We start from the raw sequence: 17,970 nt of genomic DNA, 5'->3' as shown, positions 1-17,970 counted from the left end.
GGGGGTACCTGTACACAGAGTCAATGGCATAGAAATAAACAGAGGATGGTGTTAGTAAATTCAGAATGTTTTCAGATTGTCCGTTCTCGGAACGTTCAGAGCGCACACTGGACGCTATGGCCTAGGAGTAGGGTTGATCCGAGCGTTCTGGCCTCAACGGCAGTCAAGCACCCAAGCTTACTGGCTAAAGTTAACTCGCTTGCTAGCTACTTCCAGACAACATTGAGATATGTCCGGCAACACAGTTACAATCATCAACGCTATGGATATAACATGAACAAACAAACAAACATGAACAAAGCCTAGCTCTGCAGAGCTCTCTAGGCTTTGTTCTTGTTATCCAAAGCGTTAGTGATTGTAACTGTGTTTCTGGCAACAATTTAATTACGTTTCTTTGCCGACGTTGACTGACACCGGTCATATTTAAGGCGTATTGAACGTTCATAAATTCATCAGTTATTCTGCACTTTTGCACACTCAGACGGGAGTGCTCTGAAATCGAAGTACATAGCCAGAGTGAATTTACGAAAGCGCCCAGAGAGTAGCAGCATTTTTTATTAACAAGATAAACTGTAGAAATGGGCGGTGTTTATGTATGTTGCGCGGTGGGTTATGGGTGTGCGCAGAGAAGTAAAATGGCGGAATTGGCAAACGAAGGTGAGCAGTGTCCGTGTGAGGAAACAAATCAAAACTTGAATTATCTGCATGGCCGTTTACGTATTTATAAAAAAATAAAAACACTTTGCAATAAACGTAGTGGTTTACAGCCTTTAAGTAAAATAGTGGAACTAATTGTTTTTTCAGACCGGCTACATAAGAAAAAACATGTTAATTTTCACAATACAGGTAACGCTAGCTACCATAGCAAGCCAGCCACATCTAACTTCGGCTATTTAGGTGGGGATGGGAAGCTGGCTAACGCTAGCTAATCAGATCTGTTTGCTAACAGCTAGGTTGCTAACAATTTCCTCAGCTAACGTTAACCGGTGAAATGACACTTCATGGGGCTATGGCTAACTTAGCTAGCTAGCTACCTTCCTCTTAATGCTAACTTTCTATATCATGCATTGGCATTAGTAGTAACTAGTTATTTGTCAAGGACATTGATTTAGATAATACAATTATGAAGTCTCTTTAAAGGTTGCAAGCTATTTGTTCACACCCCACTTGCCAGCGAGGTAACAGTTAGTGTTAGCCAACTTAGCAAATGTTGCTAGCAATCTTAGCCAATGAATGCTGCACATTCTGAACTGGGTGACTAATTTATTAAATCTGGTTGGTGCGCCAAATCATGTTAGCGAACTAGCTTGTAGTTGGCCAGCGCTATATTGTGACCGCATTTATATTACCCAGACTATCCACATTTTGTAGTTAGCTAGTAAGGTTGGATATGTGGATTGGAAGCTAGGCTACGATGTCACTCGTGACAATCAAGCTACACATATTGTTAGATCATGTGCTTGTATTTATTTACAAAGTATGACAGTCCTTTCTCTGACCCTGGCCTGCTGAGGTGCTAGTTGTCCTTGCAGTTTCAGTTGGATAGGCCATGAGTTTTAATGGTCTAAATCCAATGCTCTTGTCAAGTCCATACATGTAGCCTGTGTTTAAAATAGCATTTGTTTGATGCACACATTGTCCTATTTGAAATGCCTAATTTGATTTAGATACATTTGTTTTAGTAAATATAATGTCCCTTATCAATTCTAGGCTAGTATGGTTGTTTTTGTTGACTGAACTGATTGTTTACTTCAACCTCTCTGAATGGAATAAATGATTATATAATGCAAGTTGTTTATTCTCAAACCTTGCATCATGGTCATTTGGGATCTATTCAGAAGTATCTCAACTGAATGGGGAGAGTTGAAGTCTGTGTAATAGACCCAGTTAGCAAAAAGTTGGAGGAAGGACAAAACAGTCTGAATCCATGTGTTGGGATTCTTTTTGGCAGAAATATTTTCTGTCTAGGTTTATGGTTTAGCCTTAGCTAATTATTCCTGCATTTCCCCAAGTGGCACTCTGAACATCTTTGTGAAATTATAAACACATGCCTACGTTAAACAGAGAATCCAGAGTGTCAGACATGGAATTGCACAGATGTAGGCCTTTTAGCTTTCTGAAAAACATTATGGCAGAACCTGTGTCAACTCAAAACTGCTGCAGGGTGTTTGCTCATGACAAATGATTTTGACAATCACTGTGACAATGTTTTTCATTGTTGACACAAACAACTGATTCACAGGCTGTGATGTCTTGATATTAGGCCTACACTTCACACAAGTCACAAATGTACTATTCTGTATGGTAAAGCATGATTTCCCTCTTCATTAAACAGAGAAGCCTGCCATAGCGCCACCAGTGTTTCTGTTCCAAAAAGATAAAGCACAGAAGGTAAGCTAGACAGTATTCTATTCTTTCCCCTCACATTGATGGAAATCAATGGGCCTTCATGGAAATTCACTGTAAAGCTTCATAATTTGACTCCGTTGTTTCTAGTCTGAGAAACAAAGAGTTGACCTAGTGCTGCTCTCTATTACAGAGATCAGCTGATGGCTCGAGTGCAGAAGATAAAGGTAGGTTATGAATACATTGCATCTGACTGTTAGCCTATTTCATCATATGATTTCCATCTAACCTTATAATGCCCTTAATACTATTGTAGTTAATTTACCAGGGATCAAATTATACTGCGTAGTAGGGCTGACCCCTTTTAGTCCACTGGTCGATAGGCTGTTGATCGACCGAGATTGATTTAGACGAGCCATTGCAAATAATTTTTTTCATGGCATGCAAGACACCTGTCTGATTTGCTCCTGTCTCAGTGGACTAATCCATTGATGGGGCTGCGGGCATGCCATAGTCCAAGAAGAAGGGGAGTGTGGCTAATATGCACAAGGCACGTCCCTCTCCAGAATGCACTCTCTCCCACCATTTCGTGTGCATTCATTGTTTCCCAACTTCATTGTGTGAATTGTTTGCCTTTTGATTGTTAGTGTCTATCAATTCCCCATAACATATCACCATATTTACCGTTAATTCCCATAATTTCTAATCTTCCATGCTTGTTTGGTAATGGTAATTTCTGTTAATTCATTCAACATATTATAATTAATGTTGTTTACTGTTCTCATTGTTGGAGGGGACACGTTGTTTGCAAAGCTCAAAACCTATGCTACACTTGTGAGAAACAAGTTTTAGTTTATTTCAAAATAAACCAAAACTTGATTACTTCTTATCCCTTGCACAAATAGCCTTACAGCTGTGTCTGTCCCAAGCTCACTGGAGCGGGAAACTCTGAGGCCCCAGAATATTTTATAACATTTTGTAAGTTTGCTAGTAGAGGTCGACCGATTAATCGGAATGGCTGATTTAAGTAGGGCCGATTTCAAGTTTTCATAACACTCGGTAAACGGCATTTTTGGACACCGATCATGGCCGATTACATTGCACTCCACGAGGAGACTGTGTGGCAGGCTGACTACCTGTTATGCGAGTGCAGCAAGGAGCCAAGGTAAGGTGCTAGCTAGATTAAGTATATTATAAAAAAACATTCATTCATTCAAACAGCACCTTACTGCGTTTGCCAGCAGCTATGCTGCTTCAAGCATTGCGCTGTTTATAACTTCAAGCCTATCAACTCCCGAGATTAGGCTGGCAATACTAAAGTACCTATTAGAACATCCAATAGTCAAAGGTATATGAAATACAAACGGTATAGAGAGAAAGTCCTATAATAACTACAACCGAAAACTTCTTACCTGGGAATATTGAAGACTCATGTTAAAAGTAACCACCAGCTTTTATATGTTCTGAGCAAGGAACTTAAACCTTAGATTTTTTACATGGCACATATTGCACTTTTACTTTCTTCTCCAACACTTTGTTTTTGCATTATTTAAACCAAATTGAACATGTTTCATTATTTATTTGAGACCTAAATTGATTTTATTCATGTATTATATTAAGTTAAAATAAAAGTGTTCATTGTTCATTCAATATTTTTGTAATTGTCTTTATTACAAATATATATATAAAAATAAATCGGCCGATTAATCGGTATCGGCTTTTTGGGGTCCTCCAATAATCGGTATCGGCGTTGAAAAATCATAGTCGGTCGACCTCTATTTGCTAGTGCGAGCTTCGGGCCGGACCCCGTTGATAATCAGGTTAGTTGCAAACAGGCCTTGTGTAGCCAATGTGATTTATTAGGATATTCATTTTTATCAGGATATTTTCTACCTGCAAGCTGCAGTGTTTTATATGTGTAGGCTATTTGTACATAGTTGGCAATGGCAATAGCTGCTTTCAGATTTGTATCCTTGTCGTTAAGATTGAGATATAATGTTGATTGACCATATGACAATGATTTTGAGATATGAACACTTTATTATAAATTTAAAATGTGCATATGAAAATCATAACTGTCACGCAGATCGGTAGAAATAGTAAGATAAATTGGCACTCCAACTGGTAAAGTTTGCTGACCCCTGGTGTAGCCAGGTAATAGTACCGGCAACTTCAGGAGCGTTGGAGCAGGCCAGCTGGTTAGGCAATCTTGATCTCTGGCTCCCGCTTGAGTGATTTGTGTCTTAATGATTTAATCAAACAGTGTGCTTAAAGCATCAGACATGTTCAGTAGCCTTTAAAATACATCTAGTAGCCTATAGTTGATTTTATTAAAACACACAGGCTGTGTCAAAATATACACATTTTAAAATTTCAACCAATCGATTAGTCGAAAGAACAGATGACTCTCGATCGACCAATAGGACAGCCCTACTGCGTATCTTAGTGCCCAGGTAGAGCATTTTAATTGGTCATCTCAACAGAAGGCTAAAATAAGACAATTTGCTTATTTTCAGGTTCAGACAAAGAGGATGGTGGCTACTTTCCTCCAGTAAAAAGAGAGAGGACTTCATCTTTAACACAGTTCCCACCTTCACATTCTGGTAATGAAACTTATTAGATAAGTCTTTCCCTGCTGAATGTATTTTTCTTGATTTGTACTTAATTGTTGGAAAATAATATAATATTTTCTAGATTTGCTCTTGTATGTGTTGTGTGTAATGCTGCCTCTCTCCTGCTCTCTGCAGGGTCTAGTAAGAACAATGTCTTCATGCCCTCAAGTTTCTGCCAGTCTCCAACTGGGAATTCAGAGGACTCAGAACCAGGTGAGACTTGTCTACTTCTAGTAACTCCTCATCATAAAGGCTTCACTCATGAAGTATCCAGTGGTTGACTTGTATGTAATGTGGATTGTATGCTTATAAACTGTAGTGCAGCTGTGTTTATTTAATGATAAAATGTACTGAGGGTACAATAATACTTTGAACGCTGCCGTTTAGTTATTGATTTTTTTAAACAATTCTACATGTTCTGTTTTTTTCTTCCTCTTGCCAGATGAGAAGCCTGTAGGGTTTCGTTTAAAACCACCTACTCTCATCCACGGCCAGGCGCCTAGTTCAGGTGGGTATTGATGCCTGTGTATGTGTGGTTCTGTAGAGGCTGGTGGGAGGAGCTATAGGTGGATGGCGCTATAGATGGATGGCCTTATTGTAATGACTGAAATGGAATAAATGGAACTGAGTCAAACATGTGGTTTCCATATATTTGATACCGCTCCATGTTTACCATTACAATGAGCCCATCCTGCTATAGCTCCTCCCACGAGCCTCAATTGGTGTGGTCTGGTATGTGGCGTGCTGACCTGACTAGGAGAAAAACTGGGCCCTTGTTATAGCCCATGACTAGGCCCTATAAGTTTTCCTGGTCAGGTTAAGTAGTCAGGAAAAACTCCTGGTCCAAGTAAATTTATAAACGTAGGTGGCAGTACAGCATGTTAATATGGATGGCGGTGCATGGTGGTAGTTCTGATATAGTACATGGTGGTGCATGTTAGTTCTGATATAGTGTTGATGTAGTACGTGGTGGTGCATGGTAGTTCTGATGTAGTACGTGGTGGTGCATGGTAGTTCTGATATAGTACATGGTGGTGCATGTTAGTTCTGATATAGTGTTGATGTGGTGCATGGTAGTTGTGATATAGTACATGGTGGTGCATGTTAGTTCTGATATAGTGTTGATGTGGTGTATGGTAGTTGTGATATAGTACATGGTGGTGCATGTTAGTTCTGATATAGTGTTGATGTAGTACGTGGTGGTGCATGGTAGTTCTGATATAGTACATGGTGGTGCATGTTAGTTGTATGATAGTGCTGATGTAGCACAAGGTGGTGCATGGTAATTGTGATATAGTGCATGGTAGTTGTGATATAGTACATGGCATGGTGGTGCATGGGGTTGTTCTGTAAGGCATTCAGATCCAATCCATTAGCAGATTGTGTTCCAGGCGTCCCCAGTCAGAAACCCAAGGAGCAGCAGCGCAGTGTGCTCCGGCCAGCCTTGCTCCAGGCCCCACCAGTCAAGTCTAACTCAGAGTCCACTAACGGGGTGAGGAAGTTTTCCGACGGAACGTCAGAAGGGTCGAGCATCTTCCAGAACAACACTGAGCACTCAGACGTCCTCGCTAAGTCACCGGTGAGGACTACGATCATGGTCCTGTCTAATATACAGAGGCAGAAGTGTACTAGCACTACATGGCACACTTGAGATTTGATTAGCTTGTAATTGCATAAAGAGACTGCCCAGAGCTACTTTTTGGAAATAATTTACTGTCAGAATCCTGCAGTTGTTTATTTTCGGTTGCCCAATTATTATTATTATTTTACAACAATAAATTAAAGCTGAATTCCCCAAACCCATCATGATGACTGACTGCTGTATCTTGCCTCCTGTAGAAACATGAAAGGGAGGATGGAGCGAGCAGAGAGAAGAACGATTGTTCTGCAGAGTCCTCTTTCGTGTTTGGGCAAAATATCAAAGACCGAGCAAAGGTGGTTATTTCCCCTTTAAACAATCATTTCAAATTATTCAAGGGTGATGTTTAAATATTCAATTTATTTTAGTAAAAAAGAATCTTAGCAAGAAACATCAGAATATTTATTTTTATCTCCCTTTTTAGTTGGACGAGAATAGTAAAGATGGCAAGTTGTTACCCCTGGATTCTCTGGAGGGAACAAACTATTTCTTACAATACATCGCCACCCCCAGGTAACATTTTATGTCACTGGCTTTTCAGACCTTTGCTCTGGCAGGGAATCTGCTTCTTTATGAGTTCAGATCAGACTTGTTCTTTTCACATTTTTTTATGGTTTTGCAATACTCGTAATATGATTGTTTTAGCTGCCTTAAATTAATGCATTAATTGTAAGTTGCTTTGGATAACTCTGTTAAATGACTAAAATATGCTAATATCTATTCTTGTTCTTCTTGATTCCTTTCAGTTCAAAGAACGCCATACACAATACCGACAAGGGGGCCAAATTTGTCTTTGGACAGAACATGTCAGAGAGAGTCCTAGTGAGTAGAGACTGTCCGTTTGATTAGTAGGGGCATTGCCCTTTAGGCCATGACATAGACCATAGAGATGGTGATCGAGCAAACCCAGTTGAACCCAAATAGAGATGGCTCCTGAGAAATACAACCGGCTGGGACTGTTATGGAGACGAGAGAACTGTGTGTGTGTGTACTGTGCACACTTATTTTGACTTATCGTGCATTCGGAAAGTATTCCGACCGCTTAATTTTTTCCAAATTTTGTTACGTTACAGCCTTATTCTAAAATTGATGAGTATAATTTTTTATTTAATCAATCACAATACCCCATAATGACAAACCGAAAACAGAATTCGATTTTTTTGCAAATTTATTACTAATAAAAAAAACAGATGCATAATTATTCAGACTCTTTGCTATGTGTCTTGAAATTGTACTCTGATGCATCCTGTTTCCATTGATCATCCTTGAGATGTTTCTACAACTTGGAGTACACTTGTGGTAAATTTAATTGATTGGACATTATTTGAAAAGGCACATACCTGTCTATATAAGGTCCCACAGTTGACAGTTTGTCAGAGCAAAAACCAAGCCATGGGGTTGAAGGAATTGTCCGTAGATCTCCAAGACAGGATTGTGTCAAGGCACAGATTTGGGGAAGGGTACCAAAACATTTCTGCAGCATTGAAGGTCCCCAAGAACACCGTGGCCTCGATCATTCTTAAATGGAAGAAGTTTGGAACCACCAAGACTCATCCTAGAGCTGGCCGCCCGGCCAAATCAATCGGGGGAGAAGGGCCTTGGTCAGGGAGGTGACCAAGAACCCAATAGTCACTCTAACAGAGCTCCAGAGTTACTCTGTGGAGATGGGAGAACCTTCCAGACAGACAACCATCTCTACAGCACTCCACCAATCAGGTCATTATGGTAGAGTGGCCAGACAGAAGCCACTCCTTAGTAAAAGGCACATGACAGCCCACGTGGAGTTTGCCAAAAGGCCAAAGAGTTCAAAGAACTCTCAGACCATGAGAAACAAGATTCTCTGGTCTGATGAAACCAACATTGAACTCTTTGGCCTGAATGCCAAGTGTAATGTTTGGAGGAAACCATGCACCGCTCATCACCTGGCCAATACTATCCCTACGGTGAAGCATGGTGGTGGCAGCATCATGCTGTGGGAATGTTTTTCAGCGGCAGTGACTAGGAGACTTGTCAGGATCGAGGGAAAGATGAACGGATCAAAGTTGAACAGAGCAAAGTACAGAAGGATCCTTGATGAAAACCTGCTCAGGACCTCAAACTGGGGCAAAGGTTCCCCTTCCAACAGGACAAGAACCCTAAGCACACATTCAAGTCAATGCAGGAGTGGCTTCGGGACAAGTCTCTGAATGTCCTTGAGTGGCCCAGCCAGAGCCCGGACTTGAACCTGATCAAACATCTCTGGAGAGACCTGAAAATAGCTGTGCAGCGACTCTCCCCATCCAACCTGACAGAGCTTGAGATGATTTGTAGAGAAGAATGGGAGAAACTCCCCAAATACAAGTGTGCCAAGAAGACTCGAGGCTGTAACCGCTGCCAAAGGTGCTTCAGCAAAGTACTAATTTGTAGGTAAATGTAATATTTATTTTTAATAGATTTGCAAAAATTTCTAAGCCTGTTTTCGCTTTGTCGTTATGGGGTATTGTGTGTAGATTGATGAGAAAAGGTTTTTCATATCAATTTTTAGAATACTTTCCGGAATGCGCTGTATCAGGAGTGAACTGTAGGAATGGACTTTATTATTGCGCTGTAGTGACAATGCATGGTTGGCTGACAGTACTGTGTATTTTCAGAGCCCTTCCAAGGGAGGGGAGGCATCAGTGGAAGACTGTAAAGTCTTACCAGCTCCCCCTGTGTCTGAATCCTCTTCCAAGGAAAACATACCAGAGAAGGGTAAGACTCACGCACAGCCCAGTGCTGATCCCTGTGTATATTTCTAGTTAACTTGTTACGTGTGTGTGTGTGTGTAATCACAGGTAACAACGTGACAGAGTCACTGGAGGAATCTGCAGCAGCGTACACCAAAGCCACAGCCAAGAAGTGCATCTTGGAGAAGGTAGACGTCAAAACTGGAGAAGAATCAGAAAGTAACGTTTTGCAGGTAGGTGTCTAGTCTCTGGCAGACGATATACGAATACATCAGGGCCCATATTCACATAGCCTCTCAGAGTAGGATTGCTGATGTAGGATTAGTTTAAAATATTTAGATTACAAGGACATGGGTGATTCCCCCCCCCCCCCCCCCGATAAGTAATGTGTGTGTCTCCCCCCTCAGGTCCAGTGCAAGTTGTTTGTGTTTGACAAGACAGCCCAGACGTGGATAGAGCGGGGTCGAGGGCTGCTCAGGCTTAATGACATGGCATCCACAGACGACGGATCACTACAATCACGTCTAGGTAGGTACACACTCACCTGGACACACACTGGCCTGTACACATTTCATTTTGACTGATTGTTTGTCTCAGTAAATAATATACTGAACAAAAATATAAATGCAACATTCAACAATTTCAAAGATTTTACCGAGTTACAGTTCATATAAGGAAACCAGTCAAATGAAATAAATTCATTAGGGTGTAATCTATAGATTTCACATGACTTGGAATACAGAGATGCATATTTTGGTCATATGTACCTTTAAAAAAAAAAAAATAAAAAAAAAAGTTGGGGCATGGATCAGAGAACCAGTCAACATTTCCTTCGCATAGACTTGATGGCTGTTGACCACTTTGCTTCAATGGCTGTGCGAAGTTACTGGATATTGGCGGGAACTGGAACAACGTGTCGTACACATCAATCCAGAGCCATCCAAAACATGCTCAATGGGTGACATGTCTGGTGAGTATGCAGGCCAGGGACAAACTGGGACATTTTCAGCTTCCAGGAATTGTGTACATATCCTTGCGACATGGTGCTGTAAATTAGCATGTTGAAACATGAGGTGATGGCTGCAGATGAATGGCACGACAATGGGCCTCAGGATCTCGTCACGGTATCTCTGTGCCTTTAAATTGCCATCAATAAAATTGTGTTTGTTGTCCGTGGCTTATGCCTGCCTGCCAATACCATAACCCCAACGCCACCATGGGACACTGTCCAGGCGACTCCGGGATGCTTGCCTTCTAGTCAGAGTTCATCTGTCCAGTGGCTGTTTTCGTTTGCCCATCTTAATCTTTTATTTTTATTGGCCAGTCTGAGATATGGCCTTTTCTTTGTAACTCTGCCTAGAAGGCCAGCATCCCGGACTCGACTCTTCACTGTTGACATTGAGACTATTATTTTGCAGGTACTATTTAATGAAGCTGCCAGTTGAGGACTTGTGAGGCGTCTGTTTCTCAAACTAGACACTAATGTACTTGTCGTCTTGCTCAGTTGTGTACCGGGGCCTCCCACTCTTTCTATTCTGGTTAGAGCCCGTTTGCGCTGTTCTGTGAAGAGAGTAATTACACAGCATTGTACGAGATCTTCAGTTTCTTGGCAATTTCTCGCATGGAATAGTCTTCATTTCTCAGAACAAGAATAGACGGACGAGTTTCAGATGAAAGTTCTTTGTTTCTGGCCATTTTGAGCTTGTAATCGAACCCACAAATGCTGATGCTCCGGATACTGAACTTGTCTAAAGAAGGCCCGTTTTATTACTTCTTTAATGAGAACAACAGTTTTCAGCTGTGCCAACATAATTGCAAAAGGGTTTTCTAAATGATCAATTAGCGTTTTAAAATTATCAACTTAGATTAGCTAACACAACGTGCCATTGGAACACAGGAGTGATGGTTTCTGATAATAGGCCTCTGTACGCCTATGTAGATATTCCATTTACAACATTAACAATGTCTATTAACAACAGTAATTCTGATCAATTTCATGTTATTTTAATGGACCAAAAATGTGCTTTTCTTTCAAAAACAAGGACATTTCTAAGTGACCCCAAACTTTATTACGGTAGTCTACCTATTTTTTTTCTGTTTACATTTTTTTTATCTAACTTTACTTGACCCATATACCTCTGTGTGTTCCCCAAGTGATGCGGACCCAGGGCAGCCTTAGATTGATCCTGAACACCAAACTGTGGCCTCAGATGCAAGTGGACAAGGCCAGCGAAAAGAGTGTCCGTGTCACCGCCATGGACACAGAAGACCAAGGGGTTAAGGTCTTCCTAATATCGGTATGCCATCACCATTGCCCAGCGTTTAGCCTGCTTCACGTTAGTCGTATTACACGCTTTGTGTATAGTTTTTGGGTTTTATCTGGGGTTGGGTGTTGTATTCAGCTCTATAGTTTTTTTTCCATCTGTCACACCTTTGGGGGGGGAACCTAACGAACCAAACGGAAGCCAACAGAACGAAATGGGGAGCGACCTACCTGGATTTGTCCAAAATACTCTTGATTTCATTACAGAACATTTTCCATTTGGAGTAACCGGTTTCCGTTGCAAAGCTTTTTGCAACTGTTTGCAACTGCTTTCTGCGATCTTGTGTCTAAATTAAAATACCCCTGTGTTTGTACCTGTCCCTATTTAAATAAATTATTTTGAAATGTGGTGTAGTACTCAGTAGAGACACTAGAGGGAGTACAGGGATAAGGAAGTAGACAGGTGCTTGAATTCAACGCCTCATCAGCACAAGTGTTTCTGATAACTTCCGTGTCCCTGTCATGTCATTGTGGTTCAATTGAGGCTATTTTTTAGGACACAGTGCAGCAGTTGTCTGTCTGATGTGTTGTTTATCCCTATTATTGTTGTGGTGTTTTTAATGACTTCGCTCTGTCTGTCCTTGCTGTTATTGTCATCATCTCCAGGCTAGTTCTAGGGAGGACACAGGTCAGCTGGCAGCAGCCCTGCACCATCGTATTCTGGCCCTGAAGAGCCGGGTGGACCAGGAGCCCCAGGAGGCCCCGGCTACAGACTGTACCCCCGAGGCTGACTTGCCCCACTCTGAAGGGGACAGCGATGAGGAAGATCAGGTCAACAATGCTGCAGGTCTGATCAATAACTAGATACATCTCTAGTGGGCTTACTGTGTGTGTCTGTGTGCGCGTGCGTACATCAGTCTCTGGTTTAGACCAGAGATTGACATGTGTGAGTGACTTTGGTGTGTGTCTGTGGCATTCCAGCACTTAGTGTGACTTCAAAGTTCTTCAACTGCCTCTGTGGTATATTGTGAATAATTATTCCCAACTGTGCCCATTGCTCTAGTTGTTGTAGTCTTCTCCCTGCAGTTAGCAGCATGTCTTCATGTATCTTTCCAATCACTATTCATGTACTACTAGTCTTTCTGTCCATCATACAGTGATACAGGTATTAACATTGTTGTTGCTCTGTCCCGCAGTTAACTCAGAGGGAGGAGAGGCCCAGGCTGCTGGAAGTACATAGCGTTAGTCCCCCTAAAGGATTGCCTGCCAGGATACTGCTACTGCTGTTTTGGCATTTTACTGAGGGCATCCCAACGGACACCCTACCCTGACCAACATGGGTCCTTCAGACCAGTACTTTTGGATACTCGGAAGTCTAGCTCCAGTTTATTTTTTTTCTTTACATTCAATCAACATAAAAACATCTGGAGTTGTATTTTTTTTAAATATTTAAAAAAATATATATTTTGTTTTCTCAGCTGCAAAAATAAATACTTATTTTTGCAGCTGAGACAAAAACTTGGCTGCTCATCATATTGATGAGTGTGGGGGTGTTTTCCTCTCCAACATTTTAAGGTATGGCACATGTTTAAGACTGCAGTTTCTACCTTGGGACTTTTTTACTCACCAGTCCACCACCACACCTCTGGGACCCAACCAACCACCCCAGGCTCCAGAGGAACTCCTGTCTGTCACCGTATACTGACCTGTCTTATGGTCAGTCATTTGACTGGTTTCTACGTCATCCCCATCCATTCAGCTTTCACATGAGGGCTGATTCCGACCTGAGTTAAGCGGGCGTAAATGGAACGTAATTCCCTTTTTATGCACTTTTCTCTCTGACCTTGAACTTAATCCACTAATAATTCCACCACCTTTACGTGTGAGGAAACCATGAATATGGCAGAAAACTGAAGTATATGAAAATGTCCCACAGTAAAGTTTATGAAATGCTGTGTCGTTATGCAGAATTTAATTTGTTTGGCCTTTTAACTTGCAGGGATGGGCACTCTCAAAAGTCTTAATTTTAGGCTACCCCCAACTTTCTATCATGTTAAATATTAGCCACTATCAGTATCGACGGTCAGTAGGCCTAATAACCACACTTATACCATGGCGTTGTTAAGTACTAGTTTCTGAAGGGGATTCTAGAGCGTGCGTTATAGGGAAATAAAGCACTGTAGAATTCAATGGCTATAGTTCATCCTTACATGTTCTGTGTTTGAGCTGCATTGAAAGCAAAAGTCGAATTGAAAACATTGGCATTGTTGAATTAGATTTTCATAATCGCAAGCTAGGTCTGATGGTTTGGTTAGCTAAACTAGCAAGTCTGTTTTGTTATCTAGTAAAGTTCCTAGCTACCTTAGTGGATGTTGAACACATTTCTAGAGGCAAATGTGTTAAATTATTGGCATGGTATAAAAGGGATAATCAACTCAGGGCTCTGCTTTCTCTGGAAAATAATGCAACTCGTGGAAGGTCAGTTCCACTCTAGTGCGTCGTGGGACACACCTTCCACGTCGTTCATTATTTTCCATAGACCGCATAGCCCCTCGTTGATTATCCCTTAAATATTCGTTCTGCCAATTTACTGTTCCCTTTATCATTTAATTTAATTTAATTACATTGTTTAATGTTTTAATTTGCTTCCTCTGTAAATGCAGTCATGGCTATGTGGTTGTTGCTGATTAGTAACAGTTGGTAATATATTTTTTAAACGTGTAGGCTAATTAAATCATGGAGTTGAGCGCAAACCAAGCTGTAACAGTTTGAACACGACACAATACTTGGCCGTGTCATCACACAGTTTCATGGTCAGTGCATGCAATAGACGATGGTAGAGTCCACTATTGTACACTATTCTCCCTATTATAATTCAATATACGCTAATCTTCCAACATTGCCATGGGTAATTGAATGTGGCAATTTTCAGAATGAATCAAACCACTTTCTTTCTTTCGTGCATAAAGTCTTGCTAAACCTGTTTTTTTTATGATTCATAAATACTTTCCTAAACCTGAATAATCGACAAGATCAGAGTATTTTTCAATCTACCGACTGGTGCTGAAACACAGACAGAAATGCATATGTTTAGTTTGCTTTCTTTCATTGATCCATAATATTCTGAACTCGTTCTCAATATATTCTAGTGAGTCTGTCATCAAAATTCAAACTAAAAGGTACACCGTATTGGAAGGGATGGCTTAAGATAAATGTGCTGAACCCTATTGGATGAAAAATCTGTTTACCAGCAAATGTGATTGAATTAAGTTTTTTCAGAGCGTGTTACCCGACTAAGGTAAGTCTGAATACCAAATACTGAGAAGTGTGTAGGAAACGCATATGTTTCTTTATTCTGAATCTGCCCCATGTTGAATATTTTCCGGACATGTCATAAAATTTTGGTCATGAATTTCATGCGGCATCTAACAAAAATATGTTTCTAATGGCTAGGGCTGGTTAGCATCCCTCAGACTTCAATAGCAGTTTATTAGTTTTCCTATTGACTTAGTACATAAAGTACTAAAACAAATACATAATTCTCGTATGGGTTAATGCTCCAAGCATAACCAACAATGCGGGCAGTAAGGGGCTTAACCCCCAATATTTTCTGAAGTGTGCACTCATTCACTACCCACAAATCTAAAAGCAATGAATTGGAGGCATGGGTTTCCACCACGTCTGTTCCACCAATTATTTCCTTTCAAATCAGTGAAAGGAAGTGAACAACTACACACTAAAGGATGAAAGAGAATTGAGACTAAGCCAAGCATACACCTGGAAAGTTTATATGGCTGAGTTGACTGTTGTTTTTGTTAGTTTTATGTTTCTCAATAAATTAACCTGACGAATATATACTGAACAAATATTAAAATTCAACATGCAGGAATTTCTAAGATTTTACTGAGTTACATGCAGTTCATATGAGGAAATCTGTCAAATGAAATAAATATATTCGGCCCTGATCTGTGGATTTCACATAATCTGTTGGTCAAAGATACTTAAAAAAGAAAATGGCCATCAGGATTTCGTCACTGTATTTTTGTGCATTCAAATGGCTATCGATAAAATGCAGTTGTGTTCGTTGTTCTGCCCATATCATAACCACACCGCCGCCATGGGGCATTGTTCACAACTTGACATCAGCAAACCGCTCGCCCACACAACGCCGTACACATGGTCTGCAGTTGTGAGGCCGGTTGGATGTACTGCCAAATTCTCTAAAACAACATTGGAGGCGGCTTTCGGTAGAGAAATTATCATTCAATTCTCTGGCAATAGCTCTGGTGGACATTCCTGCAGTCAACATGCCAATTGCACACTCCCTCAGCTTGAGGCATTGTGGGACAAAACTGCACATTTTAGGGTGGCCTTTTATTGTCACCAGCACAAATTGTACCCGTGTAATGATCATACTGTTTAATCAGCTTCTTGAATCACCTGACATCTGTCAGGTGGATAGATTATCTAGGCAAATGAGAAATGCTCACTAACATGGATGTAATCAAATTTGTGTACAAAATTTGAGAGAAATAAACTTTTTGTGTGTATGGACAATTTCTGGGATAATTTATTTCAGCTCATTAAATATGGGACCAACACTTTACATGTTTCTTTTATATTTTTGTTCAGTATACATTCTGCATGTCATTGTTTTAATTTCTGACATCTATTGTTATTTAATTTTTTAAAATTTGATATATTAACTTTTTATCAATTTTCATTAGAGATAAATGTTGGAATAAAGATTGATTTTGTGTGATCTTTGTTGTGTGCATTCAAACAATCGTACTAACCTTGTACTGCATGTACATTTGAATATGTTATCCTTTAGTAGAACACAATGTTAATCAACTCCTTGCCCTCTTTACAAAATAAAACATTTCGGACTAACTTTTGTATTTTTCATTATGAAACCTTTGACCCTTCATTAAATACTCTTCAATCATTTCTCCCAGATTTAAAATAACAAATAGAGACTGTAGATTACATTTACTGCACTTGCAATGACATTCATTCACAATGGGCAGTGGAAAGGAATCTTGAGAAGTTTCCACTAATTTGACAGAAGTTTGTGTTTTGTTTTCTTCCTTTTGGTGAGATATAATTGGTTCTTAGTACACAGTAAGTAATCTGTAAGGACGACTACTGCTATACACACACATTGTGTCCTGTCGAGATGTTTACACCAGGGAATCTTAGTATATTTTAGGGGGGAATTCCAACCCGAGTTAAGCTTGTGTAAATAGAATGTAATTCCCTTTTTATGCATATACACTACCTGTCAGAAGTATGGACACACTCATTGTACATTGTAGAATAATAGTGAAGACATCAAAACTATGCAAAAACATGTAATAATTTAGTAACCAAAAAAGTGTTAAACAAATCTAAATATATTTTAGGTTCTTCAAAGTTGCCACCCTTTGGCTTGAAGACAGCTTTGCACACTATTGGCATTTTCTCAACCTTCATGAGGTAGTCACCTGGAATGCATTTCAATTAGGTGTGCCTTGTTAAAAGTTAATTTGTGGAATTTCTTTCCTTCTTAATGTGTTTGAGCCAATCAGTTGTGACAAGTTAGTGGTGGTATACAGACAATAACCCTATTTGGTAAAAGACCAAGTCCATATTATGTCAATAACAGCACAAATAAGCAAGGAGAAACGACAGTCCGTCATTACTTTAAGACATGAAGGTCAGTCAATGTGGAAAATCTCAAGAACTTTTAGAATTTCTTCCAAGTGAAGTTTAAAAAAAAAAATCAAACACTGATGAAACTGGCTCTCTGCTGTAGAGGTAACCACTACTAATAAGATGAATGAATAAGAAGAAGAGACTTGCTTGGGCCAAGAAACACGCTCAATGGACATTAGACCGGTGGAAATCTGTCATTTGGTCAGATGAGTCCAAATTTGAGGTTTTTGTTCCAACCACTGTGTCTTTGTGAGACGCAGAGTAGGTGAACGGATGTTCTCTGCATGTGTGGTTCCCACCATGAAGCATGGAGGAGGAGGTGTGATGGTGTGGGGGTGCTTTGCTGGTGACACTGTCAGTGATTTATTTAGAATTCAAGGCACACTTAACCAGCATGGCTACCACAGCATTCTGTAGTGATACGCCATCCCATCTGGTTTGCGCTTAGTGGGACTATCATTTGTTTTTCAACAGGACAATGACCCAAAACATACCTCCAGGCTGTGTAAGGGCTATTTGACCAACGAGAGTGATGGAGTGCTGCATCAGAAGACCTGGCCTCCACAATCACCCAACCTCAACCCAATTGAGATGGTTTGGTATGAGTTGGACCGTAGAGTCAAGGAAAAGCAGCCAACAAGTGCTCGACTGTTGGAGAAGCATTCCTCATTTTATTTAACCTTTATTTAAGGAGGCTAGTCAGTTAAG

At 40.4% G+C, this 17,970-nt stretch overlaps 1 protein-coding gene across 3 annotated transcripts; it reads left to right on the top strand.

Annotated features, from left to right (window-relative positions):
• The first annotated feature begins 578 nt into the window (after positions 1 to 578).
• LOC139376383 (ran-binding protein 3-like) lies at positions 579 to 16,458 on the top strand. 3 transcript variants are annotated; one of them, XM_071118910.1, is made up of 16 exons: positions 579 to 657; positions 2,336 to 2,391; positions 2,540 to 2,573; positions 4,863 to 4,949; positions 5,094 to 5,171; positions 5,401 to 5,466; positions 6,338 to 6,537; positions 6,798 to 6,893; positions 7,022 to 7,110; positions 7,344 to 7,419; positions 9,228 to 9,327; positions 9,411 to 9,535; positions 9,710 to 9,830; positions 11,457 to 11,599; positions 12,232 to 12,412; positions 12,762 to 16,458. In XM_071118910.1, exons 1-16 carry the CDS (start codon positions 579 to 581, stop codon positions 12,803 to 12,805), a joined length of 1,575 nt encoding a protein of 524 aa, XP_070975011.1. In that variant the 3' UTR covers positions 12,806 to 16,458. The 3 variants fall into 3 exon arrangements, with proteins under 3 accessions (XP_070975011.1, XP_070975013.1, XP_070975012.1); XM_071118912.1 differs by having other exon boundaries at positions 629 to 657; positions 6,350 to 6,537; XM_071118911.1 differs by having other exon boundaries at positions 631 to 657; positions 12,771 to 13,039.
• Positions 16,459 to 17,970: the final 1,512 nt, after the last annotated feature.

This window comes from Oncorhynchus clarkii, chromosome 20 (assembly GCF_045791955.1).
Source record: "Oncorhynchus clarkii lewisi isolate Uvic-CL-2024 chromosome 20, UVic_Ocla_1.0, whole genome shotgun sequence".
Lineage (NCBI taxonomy): Eukaryota > Metazoa > Chordata > Actinopteri > Salmoniformes > Salmonidae > Oncorhynchus > Oncorhynchus clarkii.
The sequence above is the reverse complement of the archived record's forward strand: the minus strand, read 5'-3'. Positions and strand labels throughout refer to the sequence as shown.